The sequence below is a fragment of the Saimiri boliviensis genome, chromosome 8 (genome assembly GCF_048565385.1).
Source record: "Saimiri boliviensis isolate mSaiBol1 chromosome 8, mSaiBol1.pri, whole genome shotgun sequence".
Classification (NCBI taxonomy): domain Eukaryota; kingdom Metazoa; phylum Chordata; class Mammalia; order Primates; family Cebidae; genus Saimiri; species Saimiri boliviensis.
Window position 1 is genome coordinate 77,858,122 of NC_133456.1, and position 20,775 is coordinate 77,878,896.

The 20,775-nt window shown below is 39.0% G+C and overlaps 1 protein-coding gene across 3 annotated transcripts in view; it reads left to right on the forward strand.

The window, feature by feature from the left end:
• TPRG1 (tumor protein p63 regulated 1) overlaps nucleotides 1-20,775 on the forward strand; it is a 194,894-nt gene that overhangs the window by 159,398 nt on the left and 14,721 nt on the right. For 2 of the 3 annotated variants that reach the window (XM_010337715.2, XM_003927007.4), the window contains exon 5: nucleotides 14,729-14,882. In XM_010337715.2, coding sequence (XP_010336017.1) covers nucleotides 14,729-14,882 — 154 coding nt within the window. Of the gene's footprint in view, nucleotides 1-14,728; nucleotides 15,689-20,775 lie in introns of those variants that run through there. The other variant, XM_074404697.1, reaches the window with a different exon arrangement.

The window sequence follows — 20,775 nt, forward strand, 5'->3', positions numbered from 1 at the left end:
GACCTTGTCAAAAGAGGAGTGGTTGAAGAACTAGGTGCCTGTTGTAGTTGCTGTTGCTTTTTAAAATAAATAAATACAGAGTGAGAGTATCACTGTAAACATTTGAATAATCTTCAAACAAACCTTATGCCAGTCTTTTCTTTTCTTTTTTTTTTTTTTTTTTTGAGACAGAGTTTCGCTCTTGTTACCCAGGCTGGAGTGCAATGGCACAATCTCAGCTCACCGCAACCTCCGCCTCCTGGGTTCAGACAATTCTCCTGCCTCAGCCTCCTGAGTAGCTGGGATTACAGGCACATACCACCATGCCCAGCTAATTTTTTGTATTTTTAGTAGAGATGGGGTTTCACCATGTTCACCAGGATGGTCTTGATCTCTTGACCTCGTGATCCACCCGCCTCGGCCTCCCAAGGTGCTGGGATTACAGGCTTGAGCCACCGCGCCCGGCCATGCCAGTCTTTTCTTAATAAAAATCATTTTTTGAAGACTTAAGTTTTATAACTCCTATCAAAAAAGTTTTAAAACATTTTTCTGAAGACTTAAGTTTTATAACTTCTATCATTTATAGAAATGGTGTTATAAAACTTAAGACTTAAGTTTTATAACACCGTTTCTATAAATGATAGAAACAGTATCTGAAATTCAGCCTTTGGATTTTGCCTTTCATCACAATTCACTGATAAATCCTCTTATTTATTTATTTAGAGGCAGGGTTTCAGTCCCATAACCCAGGCAGAAGTGCAGTGGTGCCATCTCGGCTCACTACAACCTCTGCCTCTTGGGTTCAAGCGATTCTACCATGTCAGCCTCCCAAGTAGCTGGGACCATGGGTTCATGCCACCACACCTGGCTAATTTTTGTATTTTTAGTAGAGATGGAGTTTCACTATCTTGGCCAGGCTGGTCTTGAGCCCCTGACCTCAAGTGATCCACCTGCCTTGGCATCCCAAAGTGCTGGGATTACAGGCATAAGCCACCATGCCCGGCCACTGATAAACCCTCTTCTGCTTAGATTCCTGTGTTGCAATCAGGTAAAAATGACCGTGCCTTTTGCTTCTCAGCCGACTCTTGCCCTAGGTGCACACTTTAGATAATTCTTCTTTTGATCCCCACCTAGCTGTGTCCATCCCTGCAGCCTGAGGAGCCCTCAGGGCCAAGGGTATTTGCCAACCCAGAGCCCATACCATTCCTCCCACTCCCTCTGACTTCTCGTTCTTAAGTGACATTAGGATTATCTGGGAACTCGCTAGATGTACAGAGTCCAGAATTTCAGGCCCACTCCAGACCAGCTGGATCAGAATCTGGGTTTTAAGGAAACCTTGGGTGATTCAGATGCTCATTAGATTCCCTCAAGCATTGTTCTAAACCGTGCTCTGAGTGTCTGAAACCCTAAAATTTCTTACCTGATGGCTCTACGTCCGCTTGTGCCAGTTTTTCAAAAGGGAGTGTCCTTCCAAGAGCATACTATGCTGCCAGTGGATATATACATAAGGCTGAGAGGTGACCGAGAGGTGACCATTTGGGAAGAGGACTCGTGTATGGAACTTGGGAACCTGGGCTGGTGGTTCTCACTCGGGTATGCAAAGCCTGCCACAGTAAGGGACAGAACACTAGGACTGGGAGAAATGGAGGGAGGATCCCAGGTCTCCTCAAATATTGCTCTGGGCCTGGGTGGAAATGCAAAGCTCTGTGGAAGAAGTAAATCTTAAATAAAAACAAAATCATAAAACCCCAAACTCACATGTATACAAAGCGATATTATTGCAACACGATGATAAATTAAAACCTTCAAGTAAACCATAACTCACGTACCCCAAAGCAAATATACACTGTGGAATGCAGGTGAATCAGCTCTATTTCAGAAAATGTTGGAATTTCTTGACTTTGTACATAGCTTAGCATTTTATACCATTTTCCTTCTTTGCCCTCCTAAATTTCTGATTTGACAGGTTGTGATGAGAGCCAAAAAACTAGCAGGAATGCAAAATAATTCGTAAAGTTTTTTTTCTTGTGATTTACTTTGCAGGGTTCTGCTAAAGAAGTGCTTTAAACCAGTGATGAGACAGACCCTTTACAGACAGTCTTGCATTACTTTTGCTAATTATGTATCCTATTTCTGTTTTCAGAGGAGAAAACGTACTGAGTGTTAAGCGACTTCTCCAAAGTCACATAGTAAACTGGTTCTGAGATTTGAACTCAGAACCGTACCCTCTGACCTCTAAGACTTTTTTTATTATATCACAGTACTTCATCAGTAGCACGGGACTTTTGTTGTCTGAGTTTCACCTGTGGTAGGTAGAATATACTCAGTTTTGCAGGGAAGGGGCCACTGAATATCCAACTCTTGCAGAACAGGTTAAATGGTTCATGAGGGCCATGACCTAGAGGGTGTGTGTGTGGAAGTTTGCTTTGTCACATAGCTTACTGTATGAAATTTCATAAATAAACTTCCTCAGGAAATGTCATAAGCTTAAAGGGAAAATAAATGTGTGTATCATGTAACTTCACTTGAAATTTGTTCTATTTCTGATTCCTCCAAAAGTGGGGAAAGCAGAGCCTTCTGTACCCATGACCTTCCTGGGCAGACCCATGGTTTCCTCAAGAGCCATGAGAGCTGGGCCAGAAGTTTGTGTTAACTGGTCTAATTGTCCGTGTATACATTCCAGACCATCTACTCCTAACCTCTCTTGAGAGGAAAGAGAAACAGAAGATTCAGAATCCTTTTTCTGAGAAGTGGCTTTTTTTTTTTAAACTTAGTTACTCTGTGCATGTTGAAACTTGGTGATTTAGGGTGCTCAAAAGTACTTCCTTTTAAGAAGGGAGACAAAAATTTATACAAACCTAATGCCCAGTGATTTGCCAAATGTACCAATTTATAATGAAGGGTGTTGCCTCAAAATATTTCCTTGATTTTGTAGCATTTTTCTTGGTAGCTTTGTAAGAGAAGCTCTTTCCTCTGTCTACCTGGCAACCTCTTGGCACACAAAGCCTTCAATATGGATGTGATGTGCCAGCATCTGCAAAACACTTTCAAAGCAAGCTATATCCTACATGCATGCAAATGTACAACCTTTCTAACCTGGGCATTTCTCAAAATATCTGTTACAGACCCCTCAAAATTGATAAAGAATTTCTCTCATCTCCCTTAGACAAACAGGAAACACTTTAAAATCTCATTTTTAAACAAGGAAACTCAGAAATATAGATTAATGAAAAACAAAAGCAGCTGTAGCCAGATCAATCTGCTCTGAGGAATGGACATTCTTGTTTTATTTTGAGTTGTGTATTTTTTTTTTTTACAGTAATAACCGTGGGTCTACTTATGTCCAACCTGTTTAATCATGAACTGCAAAATAGACATCATGGGGGCAATGGATATGATTTAGAGATCGACCCTATTCTTGATCAGCTCATAGTTCATTTGATGATGTCACATAGGTATATAGAATAATTTCATATTGATGAAATTATCGCACATGTTTTAAGACAGGTTCAGCAAGTTGAATTGTTTGGTTGGAGCCCTGAGGGGTTGTGGTTTTGAATATTGGAAATGCAAGCTAGAATTCTACTCAAAAAGGCCTTGCGTATCTGGCCGAGAAAGTGTTTCTGAATTTGATAGGCAACTGGAAGCCACTTTAGTTTTCTGAGCTGGTTGGAGTGGCACTATGGAGAAAGGTAGAGGATAGATCAGTTCAGGTGAAGAGAGACCACAAATAAAAAAGTGAGCCCTATAATGATTATCTTTATGTATGCTCACTAAGAAAACAAACAATTGGTTGGTATAAATGCTTCTTTTCTTCATTGGCCTGTATAGCCATAGAATACCATGGGATTGTGAGGGGATGTGGAATCCAGAGACCCAAAATCTAGTGTCTGATCTACCACCTACTACTTAATGGCTTTAGACCTCATTTTCCTCATCTGTAAAACAAAGAGTATAAAACTATCTTGTGAGCTTGTGATAAAAACTAGAGATAATGTTTGTAGAAGTCTTAGCATTGCCTGGAACATTTAGTCCTTGCTCTTAAGACAGATGATACATCTTAAATATGCAGGTTATCATTTCCATGTAAAAGTAATACATGCTCATTATGGAAAGTAAGAATTTTTAAAAGAAGAAAAAGAGTTGTGTCAATAGTGTTAATGTTCTGTTTCGTCTCTTTCAATCCTTTTATATGATTCCCACTTAGGTTTAGTGCCAGGATAATGAACTGGAAAAAAAGCAGGCTTAATGTTATTATTCTCCAGATTTTACTCTTTCTCTTGCCAGATTTGCTTTGCTGTTTGTAGGAACAAGAACCAGAGCTAGATCAGATAAGATCTGGATCCCTGCATCTGGCTTTTCCCTTCCATCACTGGAGACATATTCCTGGCCCAGACCTAGAATCTGAACACTGCTGGGAGTGGGAAACCTCTGTCCTCAATGCCAGTATATGTCCCCTTTGTTAACCAGCCCCCAGATAGCCTGGACATTCCTACCTTGCCAGTAGAGCTCATGGATCTTGACTGGAAGTTCAACTCAGAGTTCTATCTTTAAATCAGAAAGATCTCGGTGTAAATCCTGGCTTTCACTAGCTCTGTGTCTTTAGAATTTTCACAATTCTTTTCTAAATTTCAGGTATCAACAATTTATGAAGAACAATGAGATCGTGAATGATAAAATGTTTGTGTGCTGGGCTGGGCACGGTGGCTCACGCCTGTAATCCTAGCACTTTGAGGCCAGGGCAGGCAGATCACCAGGTCAGGGGATTGAGATCATCCTGGCTAACATGATGAAACTTCGTCTCTACTAAAAATACAAAAAAATTAGCTGGGAGTGGTGGCACGTGCCTGTAATCCTAGCTACTTGGGAGGCTGAGGCAGAAGAACCCAGGGGGCAGAGGGTGTAGTGAGCTGAGATCATGCCACCGCATTCCAGCCTGGGCAACAGAGCAAGACTCCATTCAAAACAAACGAACAAACAAACAAACAAAAGTTTGTGTGCTGTAAGACATTTTCCAGCAAGCAGATATTGAACATCTAGTAGACACTGTTAGAGGCTTTACATTTTTAATTATATTTGACCCTTTATAGTATGTTTTTGAGAAAAATAGAACTAATTCCACTTAATAGAAAATTAAGGTGCAGCAAGATTGGTAACCTGCTAAGTCAGTTAAGTGGCAACCATCACTGAATCTGTTGAAGATAAAGGTTATATTTCTTATAATTTTTTCTTCCTTTTCTTCTTCTGCCATTGCCACCATTGCCACCCAGCCTTTGATTTTACCCCTTTTGTGTTTGCCTCCATTCTTCTTAATGACACCCAGCAGGAGGCTGACAGATAGCAAGGCCCAGCTCCACTCTTGGCCTAAAGGCCAAGGAGGGCATCCAGCTCAGGCATGGGTTCCAGTGTCCTCTGAACACCCTGTGCCTCTTCATTCTCTAGTTTTGCGTCTGGCAGTTAGAGATGAATTTTTTCAGTTAATTAAACCACACCCTACTGTCCCCTCAGTGACTCCTCACTAGCTTCCATGTTAGGCTTCTCTAGAAGCACTTTTCTATTTAATCACTGCACCCTCCCCTGCAACCTCTGCAGATTTCTGTAGATTTCTTCTGGACTGCCTGCCTCCACTCTGCTTGCTCACATGCAGCCCAATTGTAAATAAATACAATCACCACAAATATACAAATTGTGGCACAGAGCATGTATACGATTTTTCTTATGTGGACCTTTGTTCTTACGACTTCCTGCTTTCAGTGTACTTAATGCTATTTTCTTGTCAATCACCTCGGCTTATCAAAAGCCTCATATCTATCAAACCCTAGCTAAAAGGCCCCTTACTTTATAAAATCATTAGACTGCTCTGAGTTTCTTGAAGGCTTGTTATATATCTTTTGAGGTACTTTGCATGCACTTGGTACAAAGTCGAAGATCAGTAAACATGTACTGAATGAATGAAGCCTTTTTTGATACCTTTAACTGTGAGAGCTTGTTCCTGCTGCTGAATCCTCATCACAGTTATATCCAGAGCAATTTCTCTGGACTTTATGGAGGAATGCTATCAGGGATTTACTTAAAATGTTGCCACTTAAAGTAATTGTTCAATATTGTGGGAGTTATACTCTAAAAGGTCTGAAGGATGGATCAGAGTATGAGGCTTCATGTACAGAATATGACAATGCCAGTGTCTGCCAAAGTATGACTCTAGCAATGACAAAATTTCATGTCAACCTCATCGGTGGAAAGAAAGTTATCACTTTTAATTCTAGGAGGACATTTGTTTCCATCTGACAGACATGGACTCCAAATAGGCCATTTTGCTCACAGCCTAAAGTAGCATACAGTTTCTTCTCCTTTATTCAAAAGTTCTTTATTGTCAACTTCATTGAATTAGTTTTCCAGTTAAATGGCATCCGAAAAAAAACAAAGCTTTTTCTAATAATTCATTGCATTTGCCTTAGAATAAATAGCCTGAGAAAGAGGATATTTTCATGGTTTGCCCATGATCCCAATAATAATGTGTTTCTATTTCCCTGTCAATAGAAGTTTAGAAAAAACAAATGAGAAAAAGAGCAGCTGAAGTCAGGAATATTGATAACAGCAAGAAATGGCAGCCTGATGGTGATGGAAGACACAGACATACAAACTAATAAACTTAGCAGTCAAGAGTCTTTCAGAGCTTCAGGCAAATAGTCTTACTCTTCATATACAACAGATTGCTTTCATAAAGAGAAGCAGTATAGGAAAGTATTGTAAAGGTCTTGAGTATTAATTTGGATAACATTTAGATTTCAGCCTATATTTGGTAAATTTAAGGGGTCAAGGACACAGAACATAAATGATGAATAGTAAATCCCTTCTAGGCCTTAAAATCTGGATGTTTTGATAACTTTTATTAAGTTATTAAAAATGGCTATATTTAGTATAATCTGTTTAAGAAAATAAGTATGTAAGTTTGAGAATGACTTTCATCCAAATTAATTCACTAGGGAAAAATACTTCTCTGTGTTATTTAAGTGAAACCCAAAGGTTGATAATCCTCTAATCTGATGGATCAAACATATTACATTTGTGTAGAGTTGGACTGTCCACTAGACACAATCTAATCCAGTGTCTCCTTTATTTTATAAGGAGGGAATTGGCACAACCAGAAAAGTGCCCAGTATAAACCACAAAGATGACTATAAATGCAAGGATTTGAACAGAATTTTTTGACTACCAGTCTAGAGACTTACTACCATAACATGTAACATTCCAAAAATGGAATACTGTAGCATTCAAATTGGCAGGCATCCTAACTTGGTCTGTAAACTCATTCATTCATCTTCATTAAACAAAAATTTATTAAGTGGTTGCTATGTACCTGGCACTGTAAGCAGCCATGTTTATTTGAGTATAAATATTTACTGCACAAATACATATATATTCCAACATTGTGAGTCATGAACTCTTAGGTTGGACCTTTGGTTTGGAAACTTTGTCTTCCTCTCTTCAGCCATGAACATGACCACCTCTAGGACAAGCACATTTAATCTTTCCTAAGCAGACAAACATTTCTTTTAAGGACTTTCAGCTTGGGAGAGTCCATGATCTTTTTTGGTAACCCTTTTTTTTTTTTTTTTTTTTTTTTTGAGGAGGAGTTTTGCTCTTGTTACCCAGGCTGGAGTGCAATGGCGCGATCTCGGCTCACCGCAACCTCCACCTCCCGGGTTCAGGCAATTCTCCTGCCTCAGCCTCCTGAGTAGCTGGGACTACAGGCACCCACCACGCCCAGCTAATTTTTTGTATTTTTAGTAGAGATGGGGTTTCACCATGTTGACCAGGATGGTCTCGATCTCTTGACCTTGTGATCCACCCGCCTTGGCCTCCCAAAGTGCTGGGATTACAGGCTTGGTAACCCTTTTTATAATTAGTCACTCTCATTTACTTAAATTCTGCTCTTCTTTTAACCTCAGGTCTTTTCTTCTGCAGGTTAAGATCACCTTTTTTCACATTTTAGGAGAAGAATGATCAGCTCTTTGTAGCCTTCTGAGAATTTCTCATATTCATTTAAGTTATCCCTTGGGCTATCTCTTGGTTTTTTGTCTAACCAGCATAATACAAATTATTCTGGTCTTTCGGCATGCATCTTAATTTATTGGGGGTAGGAGAGGACCTTATAAATGATCTAGTTTCAACTCCCTGGTATTACAGATGGATCCCCAGAGTCCACAGAAGTAAAAGTTTCAAATGACCCAGTTGAATAGTGGTAGAGCCATCATTTGAACCCAGGCCTCCTAATTCTCACTGAAGGTTTTTCACAATGGCACTGCAATGCCCCTGAATTTTTCTTTATGAACACTGCTGATCTGCTTTATTTATTACTTGCTCTGCCTCAAGTAATATAGCCTGTATCATTTCTTGGTTACCCATGCCAGTAAGTGGTTAATCTCACTGAGCTAAAGGCCCTGGAAACTTCTGGGAGGGAGCCAGGTGAGCAAAGAGAGCAGATAAAGGCAGCACCTGCCCATGGGTTTGGAACAGCCTGGGGACATGGAGAGAATGTAAACACATTCTGCAAATCTTATTGTCTGACTCTGTGCCAGCGTCTTTTGGGTTCTTGTCATGGAAAATATTTCCTCTGAGGTCATTCAATGAGCGAAGGAGCATTGAATACCCTCCAGGGTGCCAACTCTGTCCCTGCCTTTGTCCAGATTAAATAAGCAAGAGACTAACATTTCATGGGCCTAGAAGGCCACCTTTCAACAATACATGCTGTAAGGTTCGGGGAAAGGAGACATTAAGAAAATAGATCATGTTGTTCTGAATTGCTCTCTCCCCCTCGCTGCCCGCCTCCTTCTGCTCACAGCCTCCCTCTGTTTGCTCACCCATACTTACAAGCACACGCCCTGCGTTTAGAGCAAGAGTTAATGTCTGTGCTTCCTCATAAATCTCGGTTTGGTGCCTCGAGCTATGTTTTTAATTCTGTGGTGGAGCTTTGAGATTTGAGATGAGTAGAAAGGTGGGGCAGCTGACGGAGGTAATAATGAAAGCTGCCATCTCTCCTTCTAGGGAGCTAGGCATCCTCATTTAGCTCTGTGAACAGGTAGGTGAATGCCTTAACAGAGACCCTTTGAAGGCCAGGATAGAAGGAGAGTGAGGAGTCCAGGGAGAGGAAGCCAGCTATGTTGCCCTATGCAAAAGGACATGTGGCTTCTCTCAAGAAAGAAGAATGCACAGAATGAGTATACTAACTCAGACTGAGGACTGGCTGGCATATTTTCTAGCTCAGCTAAAGACGACTTGGAGGAGAGGAGTCCTTCCTGCCAGAAATGATTTATTCTCTTACAAAATTGGTTATCAAAGAATGTTTTCCATCCTTCCAACCTGCAGCCACCTTTTGCGTTGTTAAGCCATGTTTGTTTTTCATGACTGTGTCCTTTGCCGCTAATATGAGCAGTTTCTACAGCATAAAGCTCACCTCTCCAGCATGTCTTTCCTTTTCGTGTGTGTAGAAGGCAAAACTTCTACTGGTCTGCTGTGATGATTTAAAGTAGTAATTGCTCGGTCTTCTATCCTGCCGATAACAGTGTTTGAGTAGAATTCTGAATCTGAGTCACTGAGGAGAACATGTAATTAACACGAATAAAGGAAGAACTGTGATCTTTGAAAACTCTGGTCTCAGTTACATATCTATAAAATAAAAGAATTGGAAACTGACCTCTCCAAAAGGCTTTCCAATTCAGATAGTTTAGGATCCTAAAAATCTGTGACTACTACAAACCTTCTTCCACCAAGTACTTATGAAACCCATCCTCTCTGCCTCTGTCTCTTTCTGGGAGGCTTTGGAACTTACTAGAAGCAAAAGAGTATATTGCCCTTCTTACTTCCACTACTACTGGAATGGAGGCCAGATCCAGCTGGTTTCCTTGAGGATAGAAAGTGAGAATAATTGTAATAATTGATCCTCTATTTCTGTAATGGGACTTGCAAGTTTCTGTTTGTGCTTTTTGAGGTCTGGGAAAAAATTTATAGTAAAATCAGCCCATAGATTATCAGATCATGGGCTTCTAGAGTTCAGGCACTGAGTTTGATTCATTTCTCTATACTCTGCATAGAAAATGTGCTAAGGAAATGGTGGAATTGAAAATGAGAACTTTGGAATGTTTTAGGGAATAAGCTCTAAGTTGATCTAAAAGATTATTTTTAACCCATCAGAAAATATAATTAAGAACTTAGGCTTATTTACACTGAAGGAAAGAGAATTGAAAGGCTTATTTAAGCTATCTGAATGGAAGTCTTCCTGATGGATTTCAATTCAAGTAGGAAATCTTACATATTTCCTCCCAGAAGCAGAAGCTGAACACATGAGAAGTATTCTTGGACCCAGAATCAGGTGGAAAAAGAGGGATCAATAGGTGAAGACGAGCTTAAAACATCCAAACACTTCCTCTGTGCTAGAGATTTGCTTCTCTGGTTTTGTTTATGTCCAGTGATCCTGGTGTTTTTCTTCCCCCCATTTTTTTTTAATTACATTTTACTAGCAGTTCTTGACTTGATGATCTGATTAAATCTGGTCATATTATTTAACTTATTTCCTGTAACTACATCTAGGTATTCAAAAGTAGCTTAAAATTACTATATGGGTTAAATAAAATAAAAAATATAAGATCTCTAACAGTACAGAGTGGGCAGTATGGTACATAGCAGACAATACATGCCAGTGGAACAGTGCCTTACAGAAACAGAACATTTTATCATCCATTATCCTCTTGTTTTTCACAAAATTATTGTCACGTAAAGATCAGAAAGGCTGTGTGAAATGCCCAAAGACACAGAGCTACTGAAAGTCATGATTTATACCAAGTATAATTTCAGAAAGAAAACTTCCAAATATTTATTTGCTTGATAATTTGATGTTGACAATCTTTACTAAGGACTTTAATTAACCCCATCATAGCAGTGAGAAAGACCCAGTCTTCTTTGTTTGTGTGTGTGTGTTTGTGTGTGTGTGTGTGTGTGTGTGTGTGTGTGTGTGTGTGTGTATGTGTGTGTGTTTCAGACAGGGTCTCACTCTGTTGCCCAGGCTGAAGTGCAGTGGTGTGATCCTGGCTCACTGCAACCTCCACCTCCTGGGTTCAAGTGATTCTCCTGCCTCAGCTCTCAGTAGCTGGGATTACAGGTGCCTGCCACTATACCTGGCTAATATTTGTATTTTTAGTAGAGACAGGGTTTCACCGTGTTGGCCAAACTGGTCTCGAACTCCTGATCTCAGGTGGTCCACCCACCTTGGCTTCCCAAAGTGCTGGGATTGCAGGCATGAGGGACTGCACCTGGCCAAAGACCCAGTCTTCTTCCCCTGATAGCTTACCTTGTTTGTAATTGTCTCCTTCACATCCAGTGCTACCTTGCTTTCTTATAGTCTCATAATTGCTCATATTTGTATATTTAAGAATGCATATGTTTTGAGACAGAGGTTTTCTTTTTCTTTTCTTTCTTTTTTTTTTTTTTTGAGACAGAGTTTCGCCCTTGTTACCCAGGCTGGAGTGCAATGGCGCGATCTCGGCTCACCGCAACCTCCGCCTCCTGGGCTCAGGCAATTCTCCTGCCTCAGCCTCCTGAGTAGCTGGGATTACAGGCACGTGCCACCATGCCCAGCTAATTTTTTGCACTTTTAGTAGAGACGGGGTTTCACCATGTTGACCAGGATAGTCTCGATCTCTCGACCTCGTGATCCACCCGCCTCGGCCTCCCAAAGTGCTGGGATTACAAGCTTGAGCCACCGCGCCCGGCGAGACAGAGGTTTTCTTCTGATAACTGGCTGAGTTCCCTCGGGAGGCTTTTTTCACCCATGAATGATGACAGCCTCCTCAGAGCAATTCTTTTAACTTTGTGCCTATTGGAAATAAGGCTATGTTATGCAATGGCAGGGCTTTAGCTTTGAATATATTGTGTTACAGTAGCCCAGAATGGTGAAAAGACCCCTGATTGAGGCCTCAGGAAACCAGGACTCTTGCTCCTTCATCCCTGTCCTGTAGTGATGATACTTTGGAAAAGTTCTGATACTTTCTGAGACTGTTTTTTTCCATCTACAGAAAGGAAGCACTGGGCTATAGCTTCCAAGAGCCCTTCTTGCTCTGAAATTCTTCAGTTTATAAACCTTATCTGCGATTCCACTGAGCAATAGCTGATTTGTTTTTTTACATGTTTGTAAAATGTTACGGTAGGTCCTTAAAGTCCCTTGGAATGATAGGTTAGTACTTAGTGTGATCTTTGTAGTGTATTACTTGTTGTGCTCAGTGGGGCTAATTAGATGCTTCTAAACTAGACAATTCATACCCCAAGACTGCTTATGGATGCTGTATATGCCAACCAGATGATTGTTACTGGCATCATGACCATAGCTGCCTACACTATTCACACGGAGTGACTGAGGTCATGGAATGTCTCGATATAGAGACATGCTAAAGAACAGATGAGGAAGTCTTGTTTTTTCTAACTATGGGAAAACATATTCAGAAGATTCAGAAAGAGAAGTAATTCAGATTCCGAAAGAAATTCAGAAAGAGAAATGATATTGCCCATAGTCAAGCAGTGGTAAGTGTAAAACCAAGACTGTATCACGGGATTCTGGGACAACAGTTCACTGTACTTTTACTCCACTCTATTACCTCCCATGATTTCCTTCATGGTGAGTACAAGTTACTATTAAATAAAGTGTTTCTGGTCATAAAGGCATCTGCGGTCTCCATGATTGTTCTAATGGTCTTTGATGGAAGAGAATATGATAGTCTGTCATAGCACCCTGATACTAACAGCTTTGCTGGATGCTTTGAGAAACCCCACTGTTGAAAAATAACTTAGTTTTAGATTCATCTTCCTTGCTTTCACCTCTGGAACTCAGGAAAATAATTTGGCTGAACTTATATATTTGGAAGTGTACCACATCTCCCTGTTAGAGTCAAATTGACTGGTTATTTAGAAATAGTGTCCCTCTTGAATTTCATGATCAAACGTCATTTGGGGTTTCCCTAAGGTAAAAGAATATAATGTGTACTTATTAGACAAGGCATCTTGGCAGATTTTCATTCCCTTTGGATAAAAGCAAAATTGCACCCAGCAAATAAATTGACATATGAAGGAGTAAATAATTCCATTGTGCAAGCTGTTTTAATGGACTCAATCCAGAATGCACCATTAACCATCACACACATAGAATATTCATTGAGTTTGGAGTTTATTGTCAGGCCAAAAAAATAAAAGTGCAGGGGAATAATAAATGCCAGTATATCAGCTGAGAAGGAGAGAAAGACAGAAAACTTTAGAGGTATATTTTTCTTCTATTTTTCTATTCTCAATATTTTTCTTTCCCTCTGTATTTTTCTTTTTTTTTCCTCCATATTCTTTTTTTTTTTTTTTTCTTTTTCTTCTCGGGCAAAGGATTAAGTACAAAAAAAATGTTGGTGTCAGTTTTCAAATATAATCATCAAAAATCTGAGTACTGGCCAGCAGAATGTTTCAGGGACTTTTCTTACTTTCCTTTTGTGAGAAGTTCAGGTATTAACCAACTGGAGAGTGGCGTATTACAGGCATTTGTATGAGATTGTGCTTATATACATCTCTACATGGATAAACATTTGGAAACCGTAACAGCATTCCCAAAGCAATTCTTCCGTAATACAGGAAGAGACAGTTTTGTGATGGCACCACCATTAAGCTCTGTTTTTTTTTATTCCAGAAATCCCAGGATTTAATTTTTAGAAGAAATGAGACATCTGTGATATTCCACAGGGCTGTTTAGAATGACAGGCAATTTAGTTTTAAAGCTGGTTGAATGCAAGGCACCTGAGTTTGGCTTAACCTCCAGGCATCTCTTTGCATTCAGAAATATCTAAAACCACAAACCATAAATTCTGATGGACATGTGCAAAAAAGGCCACAGAAACATGATTTTGTTATTCAGTGTGGCCATACTCCTCTGACATGACTTCACTCCCTGTTCTCCCAAGCTTACTTACTTTCTCTTGCTCTGCACTTAGATTTACTAAATGACCAGGCCTGGGCTATGCCAGAGTCGCTTCCTACCACATCTTGTGGGTTAAGACTGTGAACTTAACGGAAAGGGGCAGGCATAGTCTTTCTGCAAGCTTTGACGTGTTTGTTGCTGCAATTTCACTGAATGGAATGTGTGCAGAAAATAGAGGACAATGAGATTCAGAATCTGAAGTTGCAGAACATTTTGATTGGTCATCATCCCTTTTAAGAATCGTGTATGTTCTACCATTTGAGAGGTCCCATGTCTTTTCTTGGTCAGTTCTTGCTTTGGTGGAAACTGTTGTTACTGTCATGCCATCTCCTTTCTTCTTGAAACTGTCTCCTACCTGAACTGTTCCATCACTGGTCAGTTCTTTGATACCTCCTTTCTTTTTCTCTTTTAACTGTTTCCATCAGAATCTTGGCATGACATCAATATCCATATTTCCAGCTCTGGCCACTGTTCGGTTGAGTATCAGACTTAAATTTCCAAGTAGGTGTTTCCACAGAGAATTCCGCCAAACACCTTAAATTTCCTATGCTTGAAAGCAAATTCATCCTTTGCTTCCACCTCCTAAAATCCTTTGAACAGTTTAACTAGTTGAGAAGTAAGCCAATTATCTCAGCAGCAATATAAAGGCTGACTGACATATTACATCATTCAATTTCTTGTCCTTTTTTTTTTTTTATTTTAATCTAATGGAAATGACTAATCTAATGGAAAACTCCTTTCTTGTAGGAGACAAGGAGAAGGCCTTAGGATCTACTGGGGGAGTCCGGAGGAGCAGTCCCTACTGTCCCGCTGGAACCCATGGTCCACTGAAGTTCCTTATGCTACTTTCACCGAGCACCCTGTGAAATACACCAGTGAGAAATTCCTTGAAATTTGCAAGGTAGGAGGCATCTCAAGTATGACTTTTAGATTAGCTTTGTTGGTGGAGCTATGTGCATCTAGAGACACTGACTCCTAAAAAAAAAAAAATAAAACAAAAATGCAACCAGCTATTTATATAGATAAAAACGTTCATAGGTTTATAGAACTTTTTACTAAAGAGTCAAGCCATTTTTATATGTAAATATACATTATATTTATATATAACCTGCTGCTTTCCCCTGGCTAATGGCATGCATTGCCTACAGCGTATATACACCTTCCCACATATAATCACATTCTAATCATTTTATTCAGGGAAATGTGGAATAGTATAAAGCATAGTCAGATGTGGCTCTGTAGTCATGCTTGATTAAGTCACTTCTCTTTCTGAGCCTTGGTAGTCTCACCTCTCAAATGAAGAGAATGAGCACTGCCTTTCCTCCCGACCTCACAGGACCATTGTAAGGTTAAATGGAATGATGTGTGTATAAATACTCCATGGGGTGTAAAGCTATTCAGAATATCTCTGCTTTAAATTTCATCTCATCAAGCAGATTTTAGTCTCATTTCTAAAGGGAACAGTCTTCTATTATTCTCTCACGTCCCACAGGTGTCTTAAGCAGTACTGGGACATTCTAAGTCATCAAGAAATAAAACAGTTGCAGCTGAAATGTAATGAAAGATCAAACTTTATATTTTCAATAAAACCAAATATACACATGAGTATGCTTATAGAACTAGAGATTCTTACCTTCTTTGTCCTTTTTATGTTTACTTTTATATTATGTCATTACATTTATATTATGTCAATATTTCAGAATATTACAACTCTTTATTCGCTATAAATTCAAAACTTAGCAATCTGCATCTGAAGACTTTCTGTGGTTGATGGCATATATTACATTTCTTGCATTAAACACACTTATTCAGGCAAGTATAAATATATATGTATGTGTGTGAAAATATTTTGAATTGATATATCCTGGGGATTTTAAAAAGAATTTGAGGCAGCACACATTTGATTACAGACTAGATGGAGTCTTCATTCCCCGCCTAATATATAGATGAAATCACCTCGAATTACATTATTCTCCCATGAAAAGTCAATGTTTCAAGAATTATGCAAAGGTCCTCAGGGGTTTCGAGTGTCATGGTTTCTCTCAGGCTGTTATTGACGCTAAAGTAGTTTGGTATGTGGATCATGTTGCCCCTCTTTATGAAACACTCCTGTTTCACAGTTTCTCAAACCAAGCATCAACATCAGCCCCTAGCCTGACTCTTTACCACAGAAAGTCAATAAAACAAAACAAATGAGAACCAATAAGAACAACCTAACACTCCTGAAGGCAAGAGTATGAGAACAGACTCACTGAGGGCTTCAGGGAAGTAGAGCGGGAGTTTACATCATGGCTCTTGACCTGAACTTCAAATGTAATATCAGATGCCTCTGTTTCTAGGTCTTAATAAGAACACATTGTTTCTTAATCTTCAAACTCTGTTTCAAAAATTATTAACAATGCAGAACGCTTTCTTTTTTTTTAAAACATCTGTTAATCCAAGTTAAAGAGCATAATAACCTATTTTCCCAAAGACATTTCTCTGCTTTAAAGGACATCTGGTTCCACCAGATACATATTAAAATTATATGTATTTTTGAATGAATAGTAATCATACTTTATTATAAATCAAATTAATATTAACTGCCTTAGTTGGTACATCCATCATTTCCTGGGCCAAGTCTTCTCTTATGCCTCATACCTGGTGCATTAGAGACTTATTCCCTGAATATCCTTTACAGGAAGAAGTTCAGCACTAGAAATTAAAGAACAAATTCTATAAACTGCAGAGAAGTAACACTGTTACATTCTAACTTCTGATTATGCTTTCTCTTATTCTGCTATATATAACTACAATCAAATAATGCAAAAAGAAGAAGAAAAGTAAAATAACAAAGAGAGGGGCTGGGCGTGGTGGCTCACACCTGTAATCCCAGCACTTTGGGAGACCGAGGCAGGTGGATCACGAAGTCAAGAGATCGAGACCATCCTGGTCAACATGGTGAAACTCCGTCTCTACTTAAAAAAAAAAAAATACAAAAAATTAGCTGGGCATAGTGGCGCGTGCCTGTAATCCCAGCTACTCAGGAGGCTGAGGCAGGAGAATTGCCTGAACCCAGGAGGCGGAGGTTATGGTGAGCCGAGAACGCGCCATTGCACTCCAGCCTGGGTAACAGGAGCGAAACTCTGTCTCAAAAAAAAAAAAAAAAAGAAAAAATCAAAGAGAGATGGAATATTATTTTCCAAATACCCACAAATGGAGTTAGTAGGCTACAGCATTGGATTTTGCTCTAGCCTTCCCAGTAGCAAAGGCTGAATCGGGAATTGATGGCAGCTTTTCCTGGATGGAAGTAAGAATAGCAGGTGTGAGGCATGTGCACACACATGAGCACGATAGATGGTTAGCTGGTTGACTTTTAGCCTATCAGACTGCTTCCTGGATCTGTTAAGTGTATTTTCTTTAAGGCTTTTCTCCCTAATTTATTATTCTAAAGTTTTTTTTTTTTTTTTCTTTAGCAATAGTCTGGCACTTTCATTTGCCAAGCCATTTCTTATTCAAAGGCCACCCAAAGTCCCAGCTCTCTAGGAAAACAAATGATCTCCATCTGGAATGTGAAATGATGAGTACTTTGATCCAGGTTTTTGAGTCTTAGTTTCTCTTTTGTTGTTGGTTTTTCTGTCACAATATTATTTGTGTTTAAGACATTTTCCAAGATTGGCTTTGATTAAGACCCAGTTATATTAATGTAAAAGAATAAATAAGAAGAAAGATAATTTGGGGGATCTAGAATCCTTTTTATGTGAGTATTTTGGCAAAAACATGAGATTTTAAAAGGGTTTGATAAACTGGTTTTTCCATCTCTTTAATGAATGAAACAGGAAAAAAGTAGAATATGGTGAAAACACATAACTAAATCAAATACCTGAAACAATTTAATCCAGTTTAAGAAAACTATGTGGCACGGGGAGGGAATAACGTAGAACAGAGTTATACAGTCAAAATTTTCACATTTTCAAATTATTTACAATCTAATGGAACAAATTATTATTTTAAAATACATGCAAATATTCAAATTTATTCTTAACCAGAGTCATTTCTTTGACCATATCTAGAATCTCTTTATTCAAGAGATTTTTCTAATGCCAACAAAGTGCAGGTAGTATGATTATTGCTGAGGATATAAACAGAAATGAGACAAGATTCTTGCTTTGTCGAAGACATTGCTTAACAGGAGGCAGATGAAAATGCAAATATTTTTAAGAGTTCTAATGAACTAAAACTGAAGTTTGGATCAAGCAAAAAGGAGGAGAGGAGGCATGTGAAAGTATACAGAAGGTTCTCAGATAAAGTGTAATTTGGTTTAACTGGAGTTTAATCTTACATAGCCCTCACTTGAGTTATAATGGCTTAGATAATAGATACAAGATCCTAAACTAAGTTAGGAGCAGTAGGAAGGGAAAGAAGATGAGGAGATTTTGAGTTACTCAAGAGAGAGAATTAATGGGAGCAAGTAACTGACAGGATATTGATGATGATGAAGTCACAGATGACAAGATTTCAGGCTTCAGTAGATGGTGATTCCATCCATTTGACTGACGAAAACTGGAAAAAGTACGTTTGAGGATTCAGTTTATGACATGTTGAGTTTGAAACATGTTGAGTTTCTATACAACTTGGGGTAGAGTTGGTTGTCAGGCAGTTAGACATTTAGGTCTGAAGCTCAGCAGAGAAAGTAGAACTGGTAATATAGGTTTCAGATTGTACAACACTGGGCCAAAGCTGAGCAGTCGTGGGGCTGGTGGGTCAGGAAGGTACCCAAAGAAAGAGGATGAATGGACATAATAGCATCCAGATTCAAATTCATACTGTGTCTAAGTCTGTTAACATTTATTGATAAAATTGCTGTAAAGGTTATACAAGGCTATGTCAAAATACACCATTCCCATCTCACTAACTCTATACCAGTTCCACATCTGGCAGATATGTTGGTCAAATGGCCTTTTCCCAAACAGTCTTGCTTATCTCCCTGCTTCAGCAAACTGTTCCAATCTGTTCATGTCCATACGTTGCATTACTAATATAAAACAATTGTGAAAATATAAAATAAAATAGCTTTTTGGCACTGCTTTGAATATTACGAGACATAAAAAGCAGTACTATTATATGATTGTACTTAATATCTATTGATTACAGTTTGAATATTTTCGTGTAATTCAACTAACAAAACCCCTGTAAGATAAGGATATGTGTCTTTGTTTTAAAAATGAGAACACTTGAGCCATGAGTGGTGGTGGCCTATGTTTGTAATCCCAGTAACTCAGGAGGCTAAGGTGGGAGGATTGCTCAAGTCAGGAAGTTCAAGACCAGCCTAGGCAACATAGTAAGACCATGTCTCTTTAAAAAAATTTAATAAAATAATTTATTGTATTAAATTTTAAGACATGGTGGCATGTACCTGTATTCCCATTCCAGTTACCTATAATCCCAGCTACTTGGAAGGCTGAGGCAGGAGGACTGCTTAAGCCCAGGAGTTTCAGTTTGCAGTGCAAGTCTGCAGTGAGCTATGATTATACCACTGCACTCTAACCTGAGTAACAGAGCAAGCTTTTGTCTCATTAAAAAAATGAGGACACTTAATCAGGGGGATTAAGTGACTGAGGTCATACAATAATAGTTCTATGTAATACCCAGTTTCTTAATACTCAGGAAAATGGGTATAAGCCTGAAAGAATTGTGTGTGTGTGTGTGTGTGTGTGTGTGTGTGTGTGTGTGTGTGAGAGAGAGAGAGAGAGAGAGAGAGACTGTGTTTGTACATTCATATTAATTGATATGATATGGTGTAATATTATATCTCACAACCTGGCTCAGTTATCCTCAATGACTTCATCCACTTTGTATTTGCAACTTGTAGCTTTATCATTTTTTTTTTAACTATGACTTTGCTGGGTTCCTGGAATATGTGGAGCATACTGCTGGGAGGAACTAATACTAAATCCAGATGAATAGCAGTGAATGCATTATGCATGCTCTACAATCATAATAATCTACAGACCAACGATTCTTCCTCTTTCTTGTAGTTTTGTCCATCTTTTCAGGGGGTTCATGAAAATGAACCAATGTTTTAGCAATCAAATTTAACTTTATATTCTTAGCCTTTTGTTTGCCTTTTGCATCTCCATTCAACAGTCATTGAGTACCTACTTGGCAGTGACTAGTATGTGATGAGCAATGTTCTGGATTACCAAGAAGAATAAAACTGATTTTGCCCTACAGACACTTATGGCATAGAAGGAGGAGGCTGGAATGACTTTCATAGATGATAAGTTAAAGTGTTTAGATTGTAAATAGGAGGATTCACAGGGTGTTACAGGAGCCCAAAAGTGGGAAGAGGTAAGTCCAAAAGTTAGCAAGTTTGATAACATTTGATATGAAACTTAAGGTATGGGTGATTTAAGCACCAAAGGAGGTGGGAAAAGGCATTTTATGTAGAAGAAACATGCTTAAAAGCTACAAATTACAAAATGTATACAAGAGGTTCCTGGATAAAAACTAATTCAGTTTAGCTAAATTTAAAGAGCACTGTGTATGTGTGTGTATGTACGCATATTTGCATGTGTTCAGAGAGGAGGGTTGAGGGATGGGATAGGATGAAGATGGAAATTACAATGGGTAGAAGCCTCTCTTGTGTAAGAAAAAAGAAGCCACTGCCTCTTCTTATTTCTATGACACACTTGAATTTTATAGTCAAAGGGTCTCTATAAAGATAATCCCAGGCAAAATGTACATGGATGATGCATACAGTCTGTCCAGCAATGTGACTTCTCAAGTGATTTTAAGTACTGGGTATTAGACGG